The 24,011-nt window shown below is 44.9% G+C and overlaps 1 protein-coding gene across 1 annotated transcript; it reads right to left on the reverse strand.

Moving 5' to 3' along the window:
• Positions 1-9,701: 9,701 nt before the first annotated feature.
• On the reverse strand, positions 9,702-23,755 carry KCTD18 (potassium channel tetramerization domain containing 18). Its single transcript, XM_070421786.1, has 7 exons — positions 23,665-23,755; positions 20,985-21,215; positions 19,185-19,396; positions 16,854-17,047; positions 15,661-15,755; positions 12,170-12,272; positions 9,702-10,754 (listed from the first exon to the last, which is right to left on the reverse strand). The coding sequence occupies exons 2-7, from the start codon at positions 21,139-21,141 to the stop codon at positions 10,304-10,306; spliced, it is 1,212 nt and encodes a 403-aa protein (XP_070277887.1). The 5' UTR covers positions 21,142-21,215; positions 23,665-23,755; the 3' UTR covers positions 9,702-10,303.
• Positions 23,756-24,011: the final 256 nt, after the last annotated feature.

Consider the following 24,011-nt stretch of genomic DNA (forward strand, 5'->3'; position numbering starts at 1 on the left):
TTAAGTCACATTCCAGGAAGGAAGGAAGAGCTGTTTGTTCAAATAAGAAAGATAAATATCCAGGGCTGCCTTCCCGTTTATTCCATCTGAGGCCCTGAATTTAAATTTTTCAAGACAGAAGGACTTTTGCACAGAGTTTGTGTATCAGGATTCGGCTCGCCACTGACACATGTCAGTTTAATGCGCCGGCTCTAAGGATGACTCAAATCATTCTTGCAGCAGAAAGACAAGGGGTTTGCCAGGCCAGGAGTGCACACCTGCCTTGGGCAGGGTCGGACCCAGCCACCCCAAGCCTTGACTCACTCGCTCAGGTTGCCCTTGGGGTTAAAGAAGTTCAAGCACATTCCTAAACACATAGCAAATGCTCCCAGTTTGCCGCAAAGGAGCAACAACAGCAGAAATGCAAAAAGCGTTCCGACCTAGGTTTTCTCCTAGATCAGTGATGGCGAACCTTTTGAGCTCGGCGTGTCAGCATTTTGAAAAACCCTAACTTAACTCTGGTGCCATGTCACATATAGAAATTTTTTTATAGTTGCAACCATAGTAAAACAAAGATTTATATTTTTTATATTTACTTTATATATTGAAATGCCATTTAACAAAGAAAAATCAACCAAAAAAATGAGTTTGCGTGTCACCTTTGACACGCGTGTCATAGGTTCGCCATCACTGTCCTAGATTTTGCCTTTCTTGTAGATCCCGTGAACATTTAGTAGTTTGCATTTTGAAACCGTAATCTCAGTTCTTTGGTGCCAATGTCAGCCATTGAAATACTATATCAATAAGTAGTAATCTGTTCTAGTCCGGCTGGAGTGGCTCTGTGGTTGAGCACTGACCTATGATCCAGGAGGTCACAGTTCAATTCCCATTCAGGGCACGTGCCTGGGTTTCCAGATCAATCCCCAGTAGGGAGCGTGCAGGGGGCAGCTAATGGATGTTTCTCTCATTGATGTTTATCTCTCTCCCTTCCTCTCTAAAAATCAACAAAAACATATTTTGAAATGTTTTGAACTCCTTTAAAAAATCCACAGGCTGCGCGCACTCTAGTCTCTCTACTTAAGGCACAATAGCCAGAAGAATCCACTCCTCTCTCTTGAACATATTTCCTCGCAGAGATTGAGACATTTCATTCCCATGAAGATGGAATCACTTCAGAATTCACCTGTGTTGCACCAAGACTCCATTTGTGAAATCCAAAGCTCCCTGTTGGGTTCCCAGTTACATTCCACGTTTACATTTCATTTGAGAACCTGCGTACCCCAGCTCTGTGCTGTAGAGACTCCCAGGGGGCTGAAGGCTGCGCGGCTCAGAAAGTTAAGCACCAATCAGTACACAACTGAGCCTCCGTCAAGGCCAAACAAGAGTTGGGGGGAAGAAACCAGAAACACACCACCTCCCTCCAACTTGAAGCACAGTTCACGAGCAGTTCAGTTCTGCCAGCGTCGGAAAAAGAGGTTCTGATTAGACATTCTTTGGGAAGCGACATCCAATGAGGCAACTGGGAGAAGTTGCTGGACTAAGACTGACCTACATATTTTTTGCCAAAGGAAGAGATTTGGGAATTTTTAATCTGAGAGCTTAGATTTGAGCCTCAATCTTGATCTAACCGAGAGGGAGAATCCGGGGCCTGGACAGTTCTTTCCCTGGGGCAACTGAGGAGAAAGGGAACAGAAGGGAGCTAGCAGCTAGACCGGAAGGTGCCTGAATGCAACTCCCCCTACACTTCCTCCTTCCCGCCCTCCCTCCTGCTGGCTTACAGTACCGCTGTGGAGAGTGCCCTCTTGTGTCCACAGATGGTCAGACTATTCTCCCAGCAGACATTCTCTGACAGCGCCCATGAAATGCCTAATGGCACCTTTTTACCACCACACTTGCTTCGGAGGCCGTACCTAAAATTCGGGCACAGGTGGGCTAGGAGTCCAGATTGCTCCCAGGCACCAAACGCGAAGCAAAAGAGGAAGAGCCCGTCGCTTGCTCCCAGATTTCCTAAGGAAACGATGAAATAGCAAAGACGATGATTAATAATAACAATAACTTGATTGGCTAATACATTGCCCCAGCATTTTTCTGAAAGTACTGAGCTAATGTAACGGCTCTAATCTTACGAGAAGAAAATAGGAAGTCACTAAATCCCAGGGATTCTCTTGTTACCTCACAATTTGAAGCGCGATTTTCATACTTTTCATTGCCAGCGATTACCAAGGAATTTTGTTTGCCCTTTTGCTTTTTACAAGCTTTTAAGTCCTACAGAAGTTTTTTTGTCTAGTGTTAGTTTCCCCAATCCGGGAGGCAGGCCCACAAAACCAGCGTTCAATGTCACTACAGCAGCCCCTCCAGCACAGGCCTGGGCCCAGTCGCCATCTGAGCAGTGCACTCGCACCTCACGGGGTCCTTAGAAAGAACTTCTGGCGACTGACTTTGGAAGCCCCCTTGTTTGTGAGCTCTGCTCCCTGCAGCTCAGCGGGGCTTTTGATGCTACCATGAGGTTCAAGTTTCACAGGGAAACCGGCCACACACACAGTGTTTAGAGAATAAATACATTCTAAAGCAAATGTGTTTGTCTGAGAAAGTATGTACATTTCTGGCGCACGCGCACACACACACACACACACAAACACACACACACAATGTATTTCAGAGCCATGGCTGCAGCAATAACAAAACAAAACAAAAATTCCTACAGAAATAAGTGCAAAAAGGCTTCTTGTCAAACACAGAAAGCTATCCTATTTTTAACGTCAGATATGTCAGTTGGAATTCTATTTACCTATTCCTAGTCTTTGAGAGAACACACTTTCTGGAAATTGCCATCATTATGTAGCAAGCCGGCCAAGAATGTCATTACCCCCGGACAATGCCTGACACACAGTAGGTACTCAATAACTACAGGGAAGAGAGCAGATATGAACGAGTGATCCACTCCAAGGCCCCTAGAAAAGTCTGGAGTCTAAATGACTCGTGCAGAGGAATCCAGAGAAGACGGGCAGCGCGCAGAGCCGCTAAAGCTGCATCCGGGAGCCACTGGCCTCGCGTTCAGGCCCCTCCTCCCCCTGGCTGTCCAAGCGCTTCTAACCATCGGTTACCTGGCTTTCTCTGCGGGTACACGGGGCTAGTCACCATACCTCCCCTGGAGTTGTCACAGGGTTGAGGAAGTTAATATTTGCAAAGCACTTGGAATAACGCCTGGCACTTTGCTTGCATCAGGTTCCAATCAGGAGTCAGTAACCAACCACAGAGCAATGGGGAAGCTTTATAAATTTATATGGGGGAGCTTTATGTCCATATAAATGTATATGTACATATATATAAAAATTTTATATATGTACATTTATATATTTATGTACATGAAGTAATCATTAGTAACAGGGGATTAGCTACTGAAGTGTACAGGAGTAACAGATACAGGGACAGCTGAGCCTGTGCCCAGAGCCCAGGCAGAGTTCCCAAGGAGGGGAAGAGTTTGGGAGAGCCTCCCCTCCCCCACTCCTGCCCCCAAGGCTGAGATTCTGCCCTTGTAGGGAGGATGTGGCTGTGTCCCACGAGAGGACAAGCAGCCGGTGAGCAAGAAGCCACCCCAGAGGAGCCGGCCCACGCTGGGCCCAGCTGCAGGATGCCACTGGCCGCACTGAGTTCAGCTGGCACCTGCAAAACTGGCCAGCAAACCACCTGCAGGGGCATGTGGAATTATCTGGGGAGCCAGCAGGGGGGCCCTTGAGACCAGAAGCTGCCACTGAAAGCTGCTGGGGTAAGGGCCTCTGGGGGTCCCACACCCCAACCACATGCTGCAGGAGCAACAACACAGGGACGGACTAAACCAGGAAGAAGCCCCTTGCTCCTGAGTGTCCCTCAGTGAAGGTGGATTTGGAACCAAGAAGAAGGCATTGATAACTGGCACACTGTTAGAAAGCGCATAGGAATGTTTGATAAATGAATGAACTCTATGCCGCCTATAGGAGACTCTGCGGCCTGTCTTGCTCATCTGGGAATGGCGTGAGCCCTGTGAGGAGGCCTACATGGTGTCCAAGGGCCTGGACTCAGGAAGGTGCATGCGTTTCAGTTTTTGCCTCATTCTCCCCCACTTACCAAGCACCTCTGTGCTTCAGTGAATGAGGATCATAATGCCCGGCTGGTGTGGCTCAGTGACTGAGCATCAACCCATGAACCAAGAGGTCATCAGTTCAATTCCTAGTCAGGGCACCTGCCCAGGATGCGGGCTTGATCTCCAGTGGGGGGCATGCAGGAGGCAACTTGATAGATGTTTCTCTCTCATCGATGTTTCTATCTCTCCCTCGCCCTTCCTCTCTCTAAAGTCAATAAAATATATTTTTTTTAAATGGGGATAATAATAACACATCTACCTAATGGAGTTGGTGTATTAAATAAGTTAATACATATAAGGCTGACATGAGTACATCTTAGTTTTTTGTTTTTGTTTTTTAAATATATTTTATTGATTTTTTACAGAGAGGAAGGGAGAGAGATAGAGAGTTAGAAACATCGATGAGAGAGAAACATCGATCAGCTGCCTCCTGCACATCTCCCACTGGGGATGTGCCCGCAACCCAGGCACATGCCCTTGACCGGAATCGAACCTAAGACCCTTCAGTCCGCAGGCCGACGCTCTATCCACTGAGCCAAACCGGTTTCGGCGAGTACATCTTAGTTTTTATGAGGCAGATGCTTAGAACAGCAAACAAAAACCATTGCTAATATTACACTGAACCCAGACATGTAAGTGGGAGTTAATAGGGTAGATTGTTTAAATGGCAGGCCGGAGACAGCCTTCTTTTGTTATCATCCTCTGTCAATTCTGTGGCTCATTCCCGCCTGTGACTGGCAGCTCCTATGTACTCCTCTTCATCCACAGCACCAATTAGGAGAGGCAGTGATGTTGCTCAGATTAAACCACCCAATAAAGCAACGGTTCTTGGCTGAGGGTAATAGATTTTGTGCCCACCCCTTATCCCCCCCCCCCCCCCCCCCGCACCCCCCGGTGACATTTGGAAAAGTCTGGAGACATGTTGCCACAACTGGGGCGGGGGGTCCTGGTCAGGGATGCTGCTCAACATCCTCCAGTGCACAGCACTACCCAGTCCCAGATGTGAGTGGTGTCGCTGCTGAAACCCTGACCTGCAGGGAGCAAGGGGAGTGGAGAAAGGGAGCAGCGGGTGGGCGAACAGGGACACGTGGCCTTTCCCCAACAATGCTCGTTCTTGGTGGGTTCAGCTCAGGTTACCAGATCCAGACTGTCAGACCCACAGTGAGAGTCTAAACCAAGGTGGGGAACCCTTTTTCTGCCAGGGGCCATTTGGATATGTACTAGTATAACACCATTTTCGGGCCATGCAAAATTATCAGTATGGGGCGTGGCTACAGTGTTTTGGCCAGGTCCAAGCCTCGGACTAATGAAAGGACAGGGTCCTCTCATTGCCACGTGGAAGTCCCAGCTGGAGGGCAGGGCCCTCCCAGCACAATTATAGCCAACGGCTGTGGTTGTAAGCTTGAACCTATGGTCCGAACACGTGGCCCCACGTGCCTTGTGATAGAGATCAGGTGCATGTAGTTGAGTAGGGTTGAAACTCATGAGAATGCTGTGAACAACTTGATCACACCCCTACTTTGCCTCGTGGCATCTGCTATAAAATAAAGACATGGCTTGTGGGCGCCGGCGCTGTCTCCTCATCAGGGAGCAGCGTCCCACCGAGACCCAGCTTTCATTCTCTTGTCTGTCTTTTATCAATCCTTTCACCCTCCGATTCAGGATCACCTTTGGCCGTAACATATCAGCTTAGGAATTAGCCTGCTATGTTTGGTCAAACATTTCATTAACTCACCCCAAATGCCTTGGCAGGGCCGACCCGTGATTTCTCAGGCCTCACTGGGCCCTCGGGCAGGACGGTCCCCACTGCTGGTCTAAGAGACAGTCTCTCCTGTCCCTGGGCTCTTAGCGCCATCCCCATAGAAGCTGAGCTCCCACTCCCTCCAACCTGAGGAACTAGGGGCTGAGTTCCTGAAAGAGCTGTTCTGGAAACAGAACGTCCAAGGTTTTAAGAAATCTGGGCAGAAAGAAGCAATGCTTGCCTTTTTCCCACATTAGCAAATACACGACCTGTTCCTTTCCATAATGTGCTCTCTGTTTAAAACGAGTTTCTCTTCTGAGCGCCAGGCCCCCACATTCATTCCTGTAACTGGGCAACATGTTTCTAAGGTAAGGAGGGCTTTGGGGTAAAATAAGGGAAAGTCTGAGAAGCAACGTAAGATGGAAAATTGTTCAGTAAATAAGTAGGGCAGAATGCTGACACGACTCCATTTGTCTCAGCCACGGCCACCAGACACAGCGCAGCCAGCAGACTGAGTGCACATGGCTTGTTATCCATTCCTCAGGCGTTGCAAATGAAATGCTATGCTTTTCTTATTTTACTGTGGTGTTTTACTTTTTGGTTGTACCGAAGTTGTGTATTAAATATAATCATGTTCTTTTTAGTATTATTATTGTTTTTATTTTTAAGGTGTACAGCTACCTGGGGCCGCAACATGCGAACAATGGGAAAGCAGTTTTTCTGTAACAAAGCGAACCGTTTGTCTCTCTCGTGACACTGACGAGACTCAGGTGGAACCCGCCCCTCTGAGCCTGCCCTACCAACCAGATTCCGTGAATATGAAATTCCGACAACAGCTGGACACCGATTCCTTTCTGTGAGCTCTTGGTGACGGTTCCTTTTTTGGCTGTGCTACACGCTTCAAATCCTGCACACTCACTGGGCCCTCAACAGAGATGCACTCAGCCACCCTTCACTGCCGTGTCAGCGACTTGCTGACGGTTTTCAGGGAGAGTTCTGGCATCCGGAGGAATGACTGTATTTTCCACGTTAGAAAGTCCCTAGTTAACGTGGGAATACACACATGTAAATCATTTGAAAAAACTTTCCGTTGGCCATAGAAGCTCTTTCCCTTCACTTTGTTAGGTTCATACTTTCTACTTGGTATCTAACCAACCTCCTACCAAATGCAGACTAGACTTATTCAAAGGGATCGCAGGCATCACCATCCTTCGCAAGGCAACCTTACATTCATATGAATGTCAGCATCCTCCCCTTTACGGGACAATCTGAGCATATTCAACACGGTATTTAAATCAAAATGTTTTCTATGAACAACGTCTCAGGTAAAGCCAATGGGACTGTATGTTCAAAGTCAAGGTATAGCTGGGTAATAATTGTACTGTGTTGAACCATAGACTAGAAAGTGAATCAACGATTTTTTCCATGTTAGCACTTGCTGAGAAAGCAATAGGTTCCGGTCTGTGAATGAAAAAAAAAAATGCATCAGCAATCCTGGCGTGGGAGATGCCAGACTTCTGCTTCCTTCTCAGAAGTCAGGGAGTACCGGCCAGCGACCTCTCTAGGATCTTGTGGTCCACATCTCTGACTTACTTTACATAACATGACAAGCTATGTAACGGCTCTCGCCACTACTAATAGTGACTGTGGTCACCGAGCTATGATCACAGTACTAAGGAGGCCCACTTGGTTCTGAGAGTATAAAGTCCGCCAGGTTCCCACCCTGAAGACGGCTACCAGATACATTTTCTGCAATGACCGGGGGTGGGGTGGGGTGCCCTAACTGTTCAGTTTATCAAAGGCCTACTATTTACCAGGTTCAGGGAGACAGAGTCCCTGTGTATTAAATATAATCATGTTTTTAGTGTTACTATTATTAGGAGGAGACAGACATGTCATCCAATACTTACTACTTTTTGCTCAAAAACTTTAAATATTAAACAAATTCACATTTTTACCTCCACTTCCTCCCTCTAGCTTATCCTATTGTCAGCGATGCTGTGTCATCCTGCAGAAATCAGATTATGGGGCTAAAACGTGGGGAAGGGGGGTCCAGGTGGAGATTGGAGGGTGGGGGCTGTCGTTATTGTACAGCCTTAAGGTTGCTAAAGCTCGTTGTCTTGATCTTTAAGGACTTGAAAGGAGAGCTGCAGTATGTTGTTGTCTGAAACTAAAAAGCATAATGGACACGAGGAAATGAAATATATGAAAATACTTAAACTTACTCCCCCCACAGTAATGATACTGAATCACTCTTTATAAAGCATGCTATTATTAATCTTTATTTTTCCCAGAAAGAACAATGGGTTATGATGAGTTACTAACTCTTTCGTATTTATAGGGCCTGGTATTAGGAAAAATGTGTTTTCATGTGAAATTACCCTAAACCCCAGGGAACCACGTCCAAATAAAGTATGGTTCGTGTTTCTCCAACATTCTGACATTGACTTTGACTGCTGATGAACACAATGAAATAAAAAATATGAAAATACTTTATAAACTGCAACATCAGGCAATATCAAAACAAAAACATTTAAAAATATACCCTTAAGGGACTATTTGTTCCTTCCCACCTCAGCTGCACCACAGCCCAGTAATTATTCCAAAAACTTTCTTTCTAGAAAGGCTAGATGGGCTAAATAGACTATCCCTGAAACTACCTGATACCAAGAAATGAAGGTGTTGACTGAATCACCCACGATTAATCTTCAAGATGTTTCCTTTCCAGATAAATGTTTATTAGGTATAAAATAAGCATTACATGTTTATTAGTAGTATCATATTTCTTATATGAATCAGCGATTCAAAATGTCCTAGCTCAAGCAGTACTAATAAAGCCCTCACTGGAAGTTTCAAAATTCCCTGTGGTCTTTGATTTTCGGGATGCCTGGATTCTCTATAATAGTATTTTTTCAAAAGGAACTGCGTATTTTATATATTCTACAAGGGGATGTCACCCATGACTCTTCAGTTAAATATTCATTGTTGTCAACCAAATAAACCACCTATTTCAAAAGGCTGCCTGTAATTGGTTTCATTATTTCATACATTACCTACACAGGAAAGCAATTTTGTAAGCAGAAATAGATAACCTACACAAACTGGCAAGCTTTCAAACTACAAAAGGGCGGCAAGGCTTAAGAATAAGTATAGTAATAGAAAACGTTACTTTTTATGGAAAAGTTTTACTTTATTTTGTAAAAAATAATGTTTTGAATAGTTACTTTACTCTTTCAAAACAATGCAACCACAAGAAGCACTGAGGAGAAAGTACCCTGCTTTTATGAACTTGTTAACACACCGATGGCAGGCACACTGCTCACTGAAGCAGCCATATGTGACCCAATTGCAAGACACAACATGTAGGAGTAAACACACAAGACTGAACAGCTGTGAAAAATAGAGGATTAATCAAAAGATTCTGCTTAAAAACATTAAATTCAAGTTATGTAGATCTTTTATGCATAAAGATCATACTGTGTCATCAGAATGACTCTTCAATGGTCAGTTCTGGAAAACAAAACTTAACTTTAGTTAGAAAGTTAAACTGTTAACTTCTCTTTTTCAAAGCATTTTCAAAAACTATGCTATGTAGTTTTTATTCCAAGAAGCCTTCTTGTGATGTACAAATACATCTGCTAATGGAAAAAAGTAAAAAAAGGCAACCTAGGTCCTGGCTGGGTAGCTAGGTTGGTTAGAGCGTTGTCCCTATACGTCAAGGTTGCGGGTTTGATCCCATCAGAGCACATACAGGAATAACTAATGAATGCATAGATAAGTGGAACAACGAATTTAACGTGTGTGTGTGTGTGTGTGTGTGTGTCTAAATTAAAAAAGGAAATAAATAAAAAGAAAAGCCAATCTGGAAAAGAAAACAGTTTAATTAAATGAACGTCAAAGTGTGGTCTCTATCTTCTGCCCCTCATCTTTCTTCTCATGTCGCCTTTGAGACTGAGAGTAACGTGGGGCAAGTTCCCCTGATCTGCGTTCTCTCCGCCTCTCTGGGCTGTGCTACCACCAGGGAGCCCTGCAGCACCCTCGCTGGTCCAAGGCCGGAGGACCTCAGCCAGACTCACTCCTACCCCTGGGCTGCTATGACAAACATTACAAAGTGCCTACAGCCTACAATTATTTCAGCAACAAAGTAAACTTCTCTAGTGATGATGCTGTACTGGTTTGTCGCCCTAATACCAACCAACCTTTAAAAAAAAATTAAAAACCGGAAATTCAAACTGTCTGTAGACAAGTAATCATTTAAAAGTTGGGAAAATGAGAAGGAACTGTAGTCCCAACCACCTAAAGTCTCCCCTCCTCCACTCTTATGTCGCAATTTCCTTTCCCCGTAATTATCCTGAATGCAAACGTGACGCTGTCACCTCTACTGCATCGACAGTGTCACTTGTGTGCATCACCGGGTGGCAGCCCTGGGAGGCCAACAGGGCGTCTGGAGCCCAGCGCTCCCTTCAATCGGTCTTGTCCTGCCTGTTCTCAGTCCGCACATCCAAGGTGGGCGCTTGGGGTGGCGGGGCCCCCGCGGGGCTCGCTGCTGGGCAGGTGGGCGGGGGAGGCCCCGTGGCACACAGTGGAGTCCGCTTCAGCTTTATCACCCGGGGTGGGGTGGCCTTCTTGTCGCACAGCAGAACCTTGGCTGGAGGGGGCGATGTGGCCCCATTTTCAGGACCCCCGGGCCCATGCGATGGGGAGTGCCCAGGCACCTCCGTGCCCACCAGGGACAGGGCCTTAGACAGTGCAGAGTGCTGAACTGGCATTCCGCCTGGAGACGGGGACACCCGGACTGAAGCCGAGTTCTTGACCTTGATTTGGGTGCTGGTGGAAGGGCCCGAAAACCTGACAGGTTTAGGACCAGCCTTACAGTTCACGCCTTCCTCCCCTTCATCCAACGCCATCAGCCTCCTGCAAACACAGAAGCATGCCCGTCAGCACTTACATGGTCAGCAGCTAATGAAACCAGCTCCAAAATTCGCCTCTAAGGTGAACAAAAAGGTTTCCATCAAGAATGTGAGCCAAGAGATCGATGCGTATCAATCGACCCCATTTCTCATCTCCCGCCATGGTCAGTACGTACATCGGCAAGTTTATGAGAGATTGTTTCACCTTGAATAGGAACCCTTTTAAAATCACATACAATATGAACAAGCTAAAATGTGGAAAGAGATGTTATGTGAGAATTACACAACATACCGCTCTGTTCCCAAGAACCCTGATGCGATCCAGGGGCAACCAGAAACATCCTGAATTGTTTTTCCCAGGTTACTGAGGAAGAGCGCTTCCAGGCCACTAGACTCCAGACCAAGGTTTCTCAGTCTTGGCACTATTGTCACTTTGGGCCGGATAGTTCTTTGCTATGGGGGCTGCCCCATGCATTCTAGAACATTTAATGGCAACCCTGGCTTCTACCCACTCGATGACAGTAGCATTCCCCACTCCACAGTGTGGCAACCCAAAATGTCTCCACACATTGCCTAACACCTGGGGACAAAATGACTCCCAGCTGAGAACCGCTGCTCACACTGAAATGATGTTTGCTAACTATAGGTTCAATGGGCAACACAAATAATGATAACAAAACGAGAGCCTTTAGGAAAGTAATCTGTTTTAACAAGAGATCATTAATTACTAAACACTGAATAAACTCGGCATTTCTGAGAAGGATCCAGAGGGCACAAGTCAGAGAGCATCTGGAATCCCACAGGAGCTTTGAATCAAGTTCTAGAGCAGAAATCCAGAAATCAGAACTTCCGAAAGCCATGAATAATTCCCAGACGATGAAAAAGAAAAATGGTTTTTAAATGCATTTAAAGCACAGTGAACGACACAGATGTGGAGTGAGTTTAATGTTAATAATTTTAAAGAACACAAGAAAGTACCACTAACTTAAAATGCTATTTGTGGCATTGAGAAGGAGAAAGGAATTCAGAATAAGTCACAGGAAATTCCAAATATTAAATCTAATAAATACATTTTTTGACTATTACCAATAAAGCCTGGATTTCACTTCTGTGCAGAAAACTACTTACCACAGCATTCCCACTGTCTCCACTAGTATCATTAAAATCACACTCTCCCCAAAAGAACATACTCTAACTCCGTTTTAGAGAATTATTTGCACCTTTTACATAGTTTTGGTAAATTTGCATTTATCCAGATTTATATTTTGGTGGTAAGGCAGAATATTCGTCTATGTGATTAATAGGCTTTTATTTTAGTAAGGTCAAGAACTGTTATTTATTTCCCCAATAAAGTCAGAAAAACTATAGGTCACAGATTAAAAAACAAACATCAACAAACATCAACAGAGCAGAGTTCACCTCTTCCGAATCGGGGCCATGTGGCGCAGGCTCCCCAGCAAAGGCCGCTCCTCCAGGGTCCAGCATTCTATCAGCTCGTGCGGCACCCGCCAGTAGCTGACGCCTGGGAGAGAAAGGCATCATTAAGAGAACCTCTGTCCACTGCACACGGGGCAGGAGCACTGTCGCCTAGAAGAAGAGCCAGGGAGAGCGTCCGAGCTTCATGCCCCATTTCTTTCCCTCCTAAGAAATCAATTATTTGCTTAAATTTCCTTTTAGTTTACTATAGTTTCATTTTTCATTCATAAATCTACCTGGGCTTATTTTGATAAATGATGTGAGGTCAAAGATGTTTGTTTCTCAAACATACTTGTCAATTACATGTTAAATAACCTATCATTTTTTTCATTGATATTTAGTCAGTCAACTCTGTGACTTTCTTATTACATAATATTTGTATTCTTATAACTTTATTGGGGTTTACTCTTGCTCTCTGCATCTATTCTTATACCAGGAACACATGGTTTTTTTATTATTATCTACAGCATGTTTTGTTTTTGCTTTTTTAAATATGTTTTTATTGATTTCTGAGAGAAGGGAGAGGGAGAGATGGAAACATCAATGATGAGAAAGAATCATCGATCAGCTGCCTCCTGCACGCCCCCCACTGGGACTGAGCCCACAACCTGGGCATGTGCCCAGACCAGGAATCAAACTGGGGACCTCTTGATTCATGGATCAACATTCAACTGCTGAGCCACACCAGCTGGGCTACAGCTTGTTTTAGTATCAAACAGAGTTAGACTCATCCCTCTAATAACCTCTACTTCCCAAAATGTTCTTGGCTATTCTTCGTTTATTCTTTCAAAGGAATTTTAGAATCATTTCAAGATTCCCAAAGAGTCCTATCGATATTTTGGTAGAAACTGTACCAAACTTACCATATAATCTCAGAAGAACTGACATCTTTATAATATTCAGATTTCCCTTTCAGGACCATGGCATGTCTCACCATAGCCTTCATGTCTTCATTTATATGGATGGATGGATGGATGGATGGATGGATGGCTAAATACATTTTAGCAGTTTTCTTCAAAAAACACTCAAGCATTTCTTGGTAGGGCAGTCCTAGTTATTTTTGTTTTATTTATTGCTATAGTGAATGGGATTTCCCCTATAATTTCTAATTAATTTATCATAAATGAGCTGCTCTTTGTTAACATATATGTATACAGCTAATAATATATTGTACACAACATATAAAATAGGACTACTAAACTCATCATTTAAAATACCATTAGTAGATTCTTCTGAGTTTTCTAGAAATACATATTGTTCACAAATAACCATAAATGTCTTCTTCCTTCCAACTGGCCTTTCTCTTACTTCTGCTTCCTGCTTAGGGCTTTCCACAGACCTTCTAGAACTTTTTAAATAACAGTGATGCTCTCCTACACACTTTCTAAAAAGTTAAAGCAGTTGCACGCTTTGTTAAAGTCAGGGATCGCAGCTCTCTGCTCCAGCTTCCTAAGTCAGCAGAGAGCCTCCTGGGCAGCCCGCCGGTCCAGGGCACAGAAGGAGACAGGACGCCATGGGTTTGTTCTCAATTATAAGTCCAAGTGTCTCAAAGTCAGTTAAATCGACAAGAATAAGCTAAAAGAGAATAGCACTCCTTTCATTCTACTTTATCCTATCTGCTAGAGGGGTATGAAAAGAAAAGAAAAAGGAGGGAAAGTGAGGGAGGCAAAGATGAGGAAAGAAGAGGTTGGTATTGGCACCCCACCTAAAGGAGGAACAGCTGATGTAGTTTTTATTTATTTTTATTTTTATTTTTAAAATATATTTTATTGATTTTTTTACAGAGAGGAAGGGAGAGGGATAGAGACTTAGAAACATCCATGAGAGAGAAACATCGATCAACTGCCTCCTGCACACCCCCTACTGGGGATGTGCCCGCAACCAAGGTACATGCCCTTGGCCGGAATCGAACCTGGGACTCTTCAGTCCACAGGCCGATGCTCTAGCCACTGAGCCAAACTGGTCAGGGCTGATGTAGTTTTTAAAAGCCTCTTCCACTCTTTTTATTCCATTTTTAAAAAAATATATTTTATTGATTTTTTACAGAGAGGAAGGGAGAGAGATAGAGAGTTAGAAACATCGATGAGAGAGAAACATCAATCAGCTGCCTCCTGCACATCTCCCACGGGGGATGTGCCTGCAACCCCGGCACATGCCCTTGACCGGAATCGAACCTGGGACCCCTCAGTCCACAGGCCGACGCTCTATCCACTGAGCCAAACCGGTTTTGGCCTTTTTATTCCATTTTATAATGACCTGCAATCTCTGTTTCTATCCGCTTTTAAGATCATTTGAGGACTAAGATGTGTGCTATTTATCTTTGGACCCATTTTTAGGATTTAGTATAATGGTTGCACTTCACACTCAATAAATGCTTACTAATTAAGGGGGGGAACATCTTGGGCATAGAACAGTTAATCATCTGTGATCCTTAAGCAAGTGGCATGGCCTCTCTGAGATTCAGGTTCCTCACCAATAAAATGATAAAGAGCATAGGACGTTGTTTTAGGATTAAATAGCATGATTATTATCAATCCTATATAATAAAGGGGTAATACGCAAATTGACCCTAACAGCGGAAGAACCGCTCCGCCAGTCACTATGAGGTACACTGACCACCTCTTGCTCCCTTTCCCTGGCCGGCAGGCTCCCATCGCCCAATGGCAAATGGGGACCTGAGGGTGGGTGGCAGGGGACACGGACGGCACCGGACCAAGGCCCCGCCCTGACAGTCGCCCCACACACAGAGGGCGACCTGTGGCAGGGGTGGGGCCAACGGGCAGGAGGGAATGGCTGACCTCTTGGTCCCTCCCCCTGGCCAGCAGGCTCCGATTGCCCGATGAGGAATGGGGAACCGGGGGTGGGTGATGGCAGGGGGCGGGGCTGGCTGTGGGAAACCGGGGAAAATGGCCCTGATCACAGGCCAGGCCTAGGGACCGTACCTACGCAGGAATTTCATGTGCCGGGTCTTTAGTTCTCATATAAGCTTGGTAAAAATGGCCAAATTTCAAAGTGTGTATTTAAAGATTATTTTAATTGTTTGATAAGGGCTCTTTAGACATCTTACCAGCATTATTTTCATTTCCTCTGTCTCTTTTTTTTTATTATACATTTTATGCTTAACTTAGAGATGTACTTCCTAGGACAATGCTAGGTACATAGTAGGTGCTAAGTAACCTCTTGTTTAATTGAACTAAATAAGCATAATTAACAGAAGCATATTTAAGGTTACTGAATTATAAACTATTAATCATATCTAGCAACTCACGAGGTTTAAAGATTTGCAAGTAAATTATCTCAATGTTACCATGAAATGACAAATACCTGGACCCACACAAAAAATACTTTCTCAAAAAAAGAAATGCATCTCAGCTCACTTTGTCTTACTAAGGACACGCCTCCTTCTGCCATGAAATAAAAGAACTGGACTGTACCTTTTCCTTCCCAGGCATCAAAGGCATCCATCATTTTCTTCAGTTCTGCTGCTGAGTAATAGCTCCAGATGTACTGAACATTATTGCCCGCCTCTCTAGAAAGATTGCAAAAGGTAATGAAAATATACCACCTAGGTATGAATGTGTGTGTGTGTGTGTGTGTACAGCTAACAGACAGTAAGTGCTTGTTCGTTAAGGAAAAGGTTTGTTTTGTGACCGTTAAGCACACATATAATTCTATATACTATATGAGTATTATATACTATATGAATATACTAACCTACATTTGATCTCTTTTTACAGTAGTAAAATATTTGTTAATTTTACTATATATAGACCGTGCAGACAAATCAACAAGTCTTTAAAATAGCTTTTCTAAAAATCACCAACTCCAGTAACGTTAGAAAAGACTCAACTTTGACCAAAACTTTATTAAATAACAGTGATGCTCCACTACATGCTTTCTAAAAAGTTAAGAGCAGTTGCACGCTTTGGACTTGCCTAGCCTTTGCCAGGCAGTTATAAGTCTCCTATAGTAACATCTCTGCCCGTAAAGAATTCAGAAAATGGTGACATGTTTAACCATCTAAAAACAAACTCATGTGGTCATGCATTTGTCACTAATATGTGCCCTAATTCAATATCCCAGAGAACTTTTTCTAAAAATTGCTAAGTGGATTGACCACTTAGCAATAAGATTACAGGGAAAATAGTAAGAGAATAACCCTTAGTAATTGAACATATTCAAGTCATACAATTTTGAGGCTGGGAGGGACCAGGAAAGTCTCTCATCATTTCTCAGGGCAGGACACCAATGCACAGGCCAGTCTGGGCCACTCAGTGGGCCTACCGGCTCCTTAGCCAGGGCTTCTGCCCCCAGGCTATGGTTGAGACACCCAGGCTCGTGGCTTTGCTTTTCTTTCTTCCTTTTCTTTTTTAATAAAGTCTCACAGGGAATTCTGATGTCCACTTCCAGTTGAGAACCACAGTAATAGACCACATAGATAGCCCATAGCTTCTTTGTGAAACGGTCTTAATTATAACTTCTGTCTCAGCAGCCCAGAAGGCTCACTCTGCCTGTTGAGAGGGGCTGATGTTCTTTTCTGGTCAACCACATATTCCATTCAGTAACACCTCTTAGAAAAGATCAAGACTTAATTTTGTTCCGTTTTCATTTTTAAATGTGGACATACCTTTTAAAAATGCTCTTACTGTGAATTCTTCCTCCGAGCTGCTTATCAATAGCATCTGTTCCGTCCGTTTTTGTGGCATATACACCAATAATTCTACTCTCACAGCTTGCACCGGATGTGTTAAGATAGTGGAGAACCCAAACTGTTGGTTTGTTGCAAACTAAACCATATGAATCACAGAAGTCTGTTAAAGCCTGGAGAAAAAAAAAAGAAAATTTGAATTTAATTCTGGAAAATAATTTTTTAATTTAAAAAATTAATTTGTTGTTACTTTCATGTAAGGCTGCAATTTCAGTTGGTCATAAGGAAAAAAAAAAAAAGAAGATATTCCTAGTCTTTATGCCTTTAAGAACCAAACATGCATGGGTTGAACTTGGAGTGAGGGGCAAATCACCAAAAAAAGCATCACTCAAAAACCCAACAGCTTCCCATCTAGAGAACCCTTTTCCTGATGGAAATTACATTTTATTCCTCCTTCTTTAACCTCACTACCAGCATCACTTTTAATTTTTAAATCTTCACATAATAACTAAAACTAGACCTCTTTACTTCTCCCTTTAATTTCCCCCAAACTTTCCACTTGACTCAATCTTCCTTTTATCTCCTACTGACTCTCCCATGATTGATGCTTATTTTTAAATCCAAATCCAATCATGGATTAAGTGGATTTTAACTTGCTCCTTTGCACTGAAAGGTACGAATATATGAACTCAAAAACAGACTGTCTGAACTCACTTGGCACTTACCCACCTGTTCATTCATTCGCTAGAATATTAAGTAGCTACTATGTGCTGAGCACTGTCTAAGGTCCTGGAGATATAATGTTGAGCAAGACAGGGTCCTAGCCCTCCTAGAGTTTATGGCTGATGCAGAAGACAGACATTAAATAAGCCAGCAGCGCACAATGTGGTAAGTGCCACTAGGTGAGCCTAGGCGGTGCTGAAGGGCACAGAGCAGGAAGGCTTCGCCCAATCGGGTGGCAAGGGCCTTCCCGGGGAGAAACGGCATCATTATTGCTGTGAGCGCCCTGAGGACAAGCACTTTTATATGCTATATGACAAGTGCCTGAAACACTGCCTGACACAAAGGAGATGCTTAATATGTACTGACTCAGTGAATGAAAATAGGACCCTGACATGTCTTGCATTTCCATTTAATATTGCTATCTAACTCCTGGTATTGGTTTTTAACTTTACTTGCACATCTATGAGAATTCCCAACTATATTATAAACTGTTCAAGGGCAAGCACCAAATGTTGTATTTCTTTCTGTCCCACACAATCTCTAGAACAGTGCTCCCTATGCCTAAAACATTTGAAATAAATGTGTTGGTGAGCAGAATGAATGTATGCATACTATGTCCTTTTTGCATACAAACCAGGAACAAAAGACTACAGAGTTGGGACTTCAAAAATGAATGTTAACCCACCCCAACCTTCTAGTCAAGTTTTTTTAGGCCCATTCTGCAAATGTGTCAAAAAGCATCAAAAGACTATCTAACAACTCAATTTATAAAGAATTTCAGTAGCAGAACCCACACAATCATGCAAAATCCTGAAGAGGGTCTGGAACCAAATGAATGTTCTCTATGCTGCCCTCCTTATAGCCATAGCATCAGATTGCTGTCGATATCCAAACCAAAGACTTCATACTAACTCAAATCCATTTTCACTATTAACAATTATCTAGGTAAAAGACCTTTCTTAGATGTCCAAATGTGCTAATTAATAGAAACATAATATTTATCAATAAAGCAAAAACAGATAATTAAGTAATAAAGATCTTTAAAATGTGATTTAAAATAGAAGCATCTTTTAAAAAATTTACTGATCTCAAAGTGAATTAATCAAACTGATGTTCTAACTTAGTAACAAACTTTATATTCACTAAATCGGGTAAGAAATTTTATACAATCTTTTATATATTATGACCATTTTTTAAAAGACAACATTTCAGAAAACAAAATAATACCACCATACCCTCACTACTACAGTATTGCTCTTAATTCAAAAAGACCTTCAAGAGAAGAAGAGTTCTATAAAATAGCCATCAAAAAGTGCTACATCTTCAATGAAAAATAAAAGCCCCACAAACCTTTGAGTGATGTAATGCACTTTCCTAAAATAGAATTTTGGCCTTAAAAAATGACTAGTAGTCATTAAGAAATGTGTCTTCAAAATTATAAAAAAGTAAAACAGCCTCATGTTGGGTTTATGTGACAGCACAGGCTATGCAAAACAACACACATCGCTTTGTGCAGAATAAATAGAGATATGTATATATATGTGTGTGTACATATATATATGTTAAAACTTAAGAAAATGCCAAGACCTTTTTAAGTTCTATATTTGACCTTAAAGAATATGTCTCCATTTCATTGGCCAAGTGGTCAGACAGGCTGTATGGATAAGGGATGCCAAAGTAATCCGCCTCTTCCTGTAGAGCGACTCGGGTTTGCTCGTCTGTGGGGATGTGAACTTCTCCATGGAGATAATCCAAAAGGTATTTAAACAGATGTCCATCGCGGTCAATAACACAAGCCCCTAGAAAAGATTCAGTTCCAAAGTCATTGCACAGATACATATGACCATGGACAACATTTCCACATGTCAAACCAAGGTCAGATGGAGGTAGACACGTCTCTCACAAGAAAGTTCCCGTCTGGTGTTCAAATAGGGTTAGCCAAATGTGGTGATCCTCTGCACTCTCTCCCTCCAAGTAGGAAAATGCATGCTCTGAGCTCCATTTGGAATCTTGGGTGCAATGACCATAATCCTACTGAAGCCCCTGCAAAAGCTGTGGAAACCTCAGACTGCTGGCAGAAAGGGAAACTTACCCCTAACTTCAGGCCACTTGACTCAATCTTCCGGAAAGGCCTGTGAGTTTCTCTCTGATGAGGGCTGGCAGGGGCCTGTTACTATGTCTAGTGTTTGTATTGATCTGCAGTGCTGACATATAAACCCAGGGTTCCCAGCTCCAGCCTTCCATGTGTTTGGATTTATCAGATTAGTCCCTTTGTACTGTGAAAATCTAAACTTTAAAAAGCGAATGTGCCCGGCTGGCATGGCTCAGGAGTTGAACGTCAACCTATGAACCAGGAGATCACAGTTCGTTCCCTATCAGCACACATGCCCAGGTTGTGGGTTCAATCCCCAGGACGGGGCATGCAGGAGGCTGCTGATCAATGATTCTCATCATGATGCTTCTATCATTGATGCTCTCTCTCCCTCTCCCTTCCTCTCTGAAATCAATAAAATAAAATAAAAAAATAAAATAAAAAAACAAATGCTATGCTGGTACTACTTTATGATAAAAGGCTTTTCTTGGGCAATTAGCAGAATTTTTTAAAAAACAACAGTTCTGTGAGTTACTCAGTAATTCCTTTTCTCCCTTGATTAGTTTAGAAAAGAAGGGATTAAGAAGGTAAAACTTGGGGACAGAAAAAAAACTCAATCTCTGCTTATCATCTTCCACCAGCAACCATTCTGTCCAGATGGACGTCAAGCCCTGGGCCATTGGTGACTCTCCCAGGCTTTCCACTGCCATTCCGCTGGCAAAGCTATCTCTCCGACCCAGGGGTGACTCACAGCCCCCCATGCCCAAGACCCCACAAGCCCTCTCTTCTAGCAAAGAAGAATGGGTACCAGGAGCCCCGGAACCTCTAAGACATGCAAATTCCAGCTGTACCAGGTGACAAGCTTAACATTAACTCTGCACTAACAATGACGGCCCTGTCAGCTATGAGGGCAACTGCTTTTTCCAGAAATACATATTTTCTAACTTGAAAAACACAGAGAGAAGCTAATATTTTTAATCGGCCTCAATACCTTTACCCATGGAGTTTCATGAACGTAACAACTTCCAAAATATAATCCCCGTAAATCACACACTGATTTGCCTTCACACACTCTCACTGTTTTGTCAACTTTCAGCGAAAGCATCACAGATCCTAGAGACTGGTGTTTAATTTCTCCAAGTATTTAATAAGTCTCCATACAGTCCTAATGAGCTCATTAATTAGTAAACTAATCTAATCTATTTCATTGTAATTAGGAAAATCAAAGGGAATTTAAGCTAGACTCCTATTTTAATGAATATGCATGATCATGCTTACAGATTGTAGATATTTACCTGACTCATCTGTTTTTAGAGGAAAACGACCACTGAACATGGAAGCCAACATGGAGTCTTTAAATCGGCACAAGGACTCTCGCCTGGCTGTGTAAATACAGCCACCCACGTTCAGTCGGAGAATGTCTAACATCTCTTCTTCCTTGTGATCTTCCATTGCTCCCGCCGACACCTGAATTTGTGCCTTGAAATACTTCCAGAAACTGCAAACAATGGTGGTCCCGGTCCCCTCTGTAAAAACAAAGGACAATCACCACTGACATTTTCAACAATAGATAATAAGATAAATACATTTTACTGTGATTTCAAATAAATTCCTCAGCACTGGCAATACTGAATTGAAGGACTTTATACACTATGAAAAAAGTCTGACATATGCTGAGAATCTGGAAAACTCGGGCTCAAAGGACCTGTAAGTAATAATAAACTATGACCAATGGAATCATAGCTGTGGAGGTGACTGTTTAAAGAATTAAACAGCATAATGCATTGTGTGTCATATAGAAAACAAGGGCGAGGTGTGCTTCTGAGCCTCAATATTCACGTATCTTTTTAAAGTACAGTAAGTCTGAGGGGGCTGTCTGGACTGCAGAGGACGCAGTGGGCATGGGATGAGCCTGCAAGGATCTACCGTGCACTAGCTCGGGGGCCTCAGGCAATACTGGTCGTCCCCTGCCTGTGTCCTCATCTATAGAACGGAGGTAGGGACGGTGCCTACCTCAAAGGATTATCAGAGGTATAAGTGACAAAACATATGAAAAGCATATAGAACAGTCTCTGGCTCAATGTTAGTACTTAATAAATGATAAATATTACCTATGATGATATACATTTTACCATAAGGGGTATACTAGGGACTTGATGTTGGCTCTGCAGACTTAAGGAAACAAAAGGACAGAAATGATTAACAATAGTAATTGTAATTCTTAAATTGCGTAACTAAGGAAGATATAATTTGTCAACTGAGATTGGAATTCCATGTCTGCCAGTAGCTAGACTGGTCCAGAAGAACAAACAGCATCTCCAAATCATCTGACTTCTGCCTGGTTGGCATGGCTCAGTGGTTGAGCATCAACCTATGAACCAGAGGTCACGGTTCCATCCCGGCCAGGGCCTATGCCCGGGTTGCAGGCTCCATCTCCAGTGTGGGGCATGCAGGAGGCAACCGATCAATGAGTCTTGCTCATCATTGATGTTTCTCTCTCTCTCTCCCTCTCCCTTCTTCTCTGAAATCAATAAAAATATATTTAAAAAAATAAATCACCTAACTTCTGCACTCTGAAATGGCTGAAGCTTTATGCACGTGCCATGGCAAGGGTAACATGGCTGTCCAGAGGCTTGGCTACATCCATGGCAATTCACTTTACCACGTGCTCAACTAAGACCCTTTCGTGGATGTTCCAGTGTATCCACTCTCCCATGAAAGGGGGACAGGAGACAACCACAACCATGTGTGTCGAACACGGTCAGTGACAGAAGCTATCACGGACCAATGGTCCAGCCTTCAAAATCCACCCATGGATGTGACTTCTTGCACTACCTACAGGTCCTGGGAGCAGCCCCCAATGATCCCGGTGAGAGAACCACCTGGGAGGCCTGGGATGGAGCTGGTTCTTGCTGCCGGTTACCAGCTCCCTGGAAGCCCATCTCTTCTTCAAAGCCCCAGGCAAACCTCACTGCCTGCACTACCTTCCCAATCACCCCCAAGTGAGAGCCGGTGCACAGTTCTCCAGATGAACTGTGCTCCTCTGTCTCCATTTCACCTCGCTTGCTTAATCCCTAGTTTGGGGGCCTCTGCGCCCCTAGAAGGCAGGGCCTGTGTCGCTCTTACTAATTCCCTTTTACTGAGTGCGTACTGTGTGCCAGCCCCTGAGGGCGCCGCCGGCAGACCCGACCTAATGCACACGAGAGCCCTCCTGGATGCGGCTCCCTGTGCCCAGGGACAGATGAGGGCCCTGGGGTCCACACCCAGGCTGCCCTGTGTGTGGTAAGCGGTGGGGACCGCTCGCATCCAGGTCGCAGGACCGACCCCCCAGTTCTGCCTGCTGCACCCACACTGCCGCCTCAGTACAGCTTCGGCCCAGGCACTGCGCTCTGTGCACCCCGGGAGCACAGCAGCACCCTGAGTGCAAGGAGGAGACTCCCCGGCCCCGGCCCCGGCCCGGCTCTCCTAAGGCAGAGGGCCACCACATTGCAAGTCCAGCCGCGGTGCCCGCCCTCAAGTGCACCCACTAGGCTGCCTACTGTGGCGGAAGTGCCCTGCCCTCCGGAGAAGCGTCCCCGAAGTGCGGGCCTGGGACCACCTGTATCTAAGCCGCCGGCATTGCCTGCAGCAGGCGGATTCCCGGGCCGCGGCACGGAGTGCGGACCAGAGTCCGCGGCGGGGGTGGGAGTCCGCCCGCGGACCCACTTTGAGAAGCGCTGCTCCGGGGACTCGCACTTCTCCCTCCAGGTGGGAAGGAGGGAAGGGGCCGGGACACCAGGAAGCCCGCAGGAGTCTCCCCGAGGCCCGGCTATCACAGATTCCGCTCCCAGCCCGAGCCCACGGCCCAGGCCTCCCGTGTGATCCGCGCGGCCGGGCCCTTTCTCGGGGCGCCCCGCCGCCTCCCGGGCCCGCGGCCCACCCGAAGCCCAGATCCTCCGCTCGGGCGAGGCCGGGTAGGCGGCCTCCCCGACTGACCTGCGGCCCGCGCGGCCCTCGGCGCCGCCGCGGGACACTGCGGGGCCCCACTGGGAAGGGAGAGCCTCCTCCGATGCTCCGCAACTCCCGGAGCAGCGCGGCCCTAGTGGCGCCCTCGTGCGGCCCCGCCCGGCAGCGATGCCCGGGACACCCCCACCCCGCCCCGCCCCCGGACTGGTCTCGCCCAGCCAGCGCCCCGCCCCCGAGCTGGTCCCGCCCAGCCAGCGCCCCGCCCCCGGATTGGTCCCGCCCAGCCAGCGCCCCGCCCCCGGATTGGTCCCGCCCAGCCAGCGCCCCGCCCCTGGATTGGTCCCGCCCAGCCAGCGCCCCGCCCCCGGATTGGTCCC

Source organism: Myotis yumanensis, unplaced genomic scaffold (genome assembly GCF_028538775.1).
Source record: "Myotis yumanensis isolate MYYU_CA2020_CCGP unplaced genomic scaffold, mMyoYum1.0.hap1 SCAF_8, whole genome shotgun sequence".
Lineage (NCBI taxonomy): Eukaryota > Metazoa > Chordata > Mammalia > Chiroptera > Vespertilionidae > Myotis > Myotis yumanensis.

Excerpts from the sequence above, each read along its gene's own strand:
- KCTD18 (XM_070421786.1), bottom strand. The coding sequence starts at position 21,141 with ATGGAAGATCACAAGGAAGAAGAGATGTTAGACATTCTCCGACTGAAC. Across the intron at positions 19,397-20,984 it reads TCTAAAAACAGATGAGTCAG|GGGCTTGTGTTATTGACCGC; the intron begins GTAAATATCTAC and ends AATCTTTTCTAG. Across the intron at positions 15,756-16,853 it reads AGTAAGAGCATTTTTAAAAG|AGAGGCGGGCAATAATGTTC; the intron begins GTATGTCCACAT and ends CAATCTTTCTAG.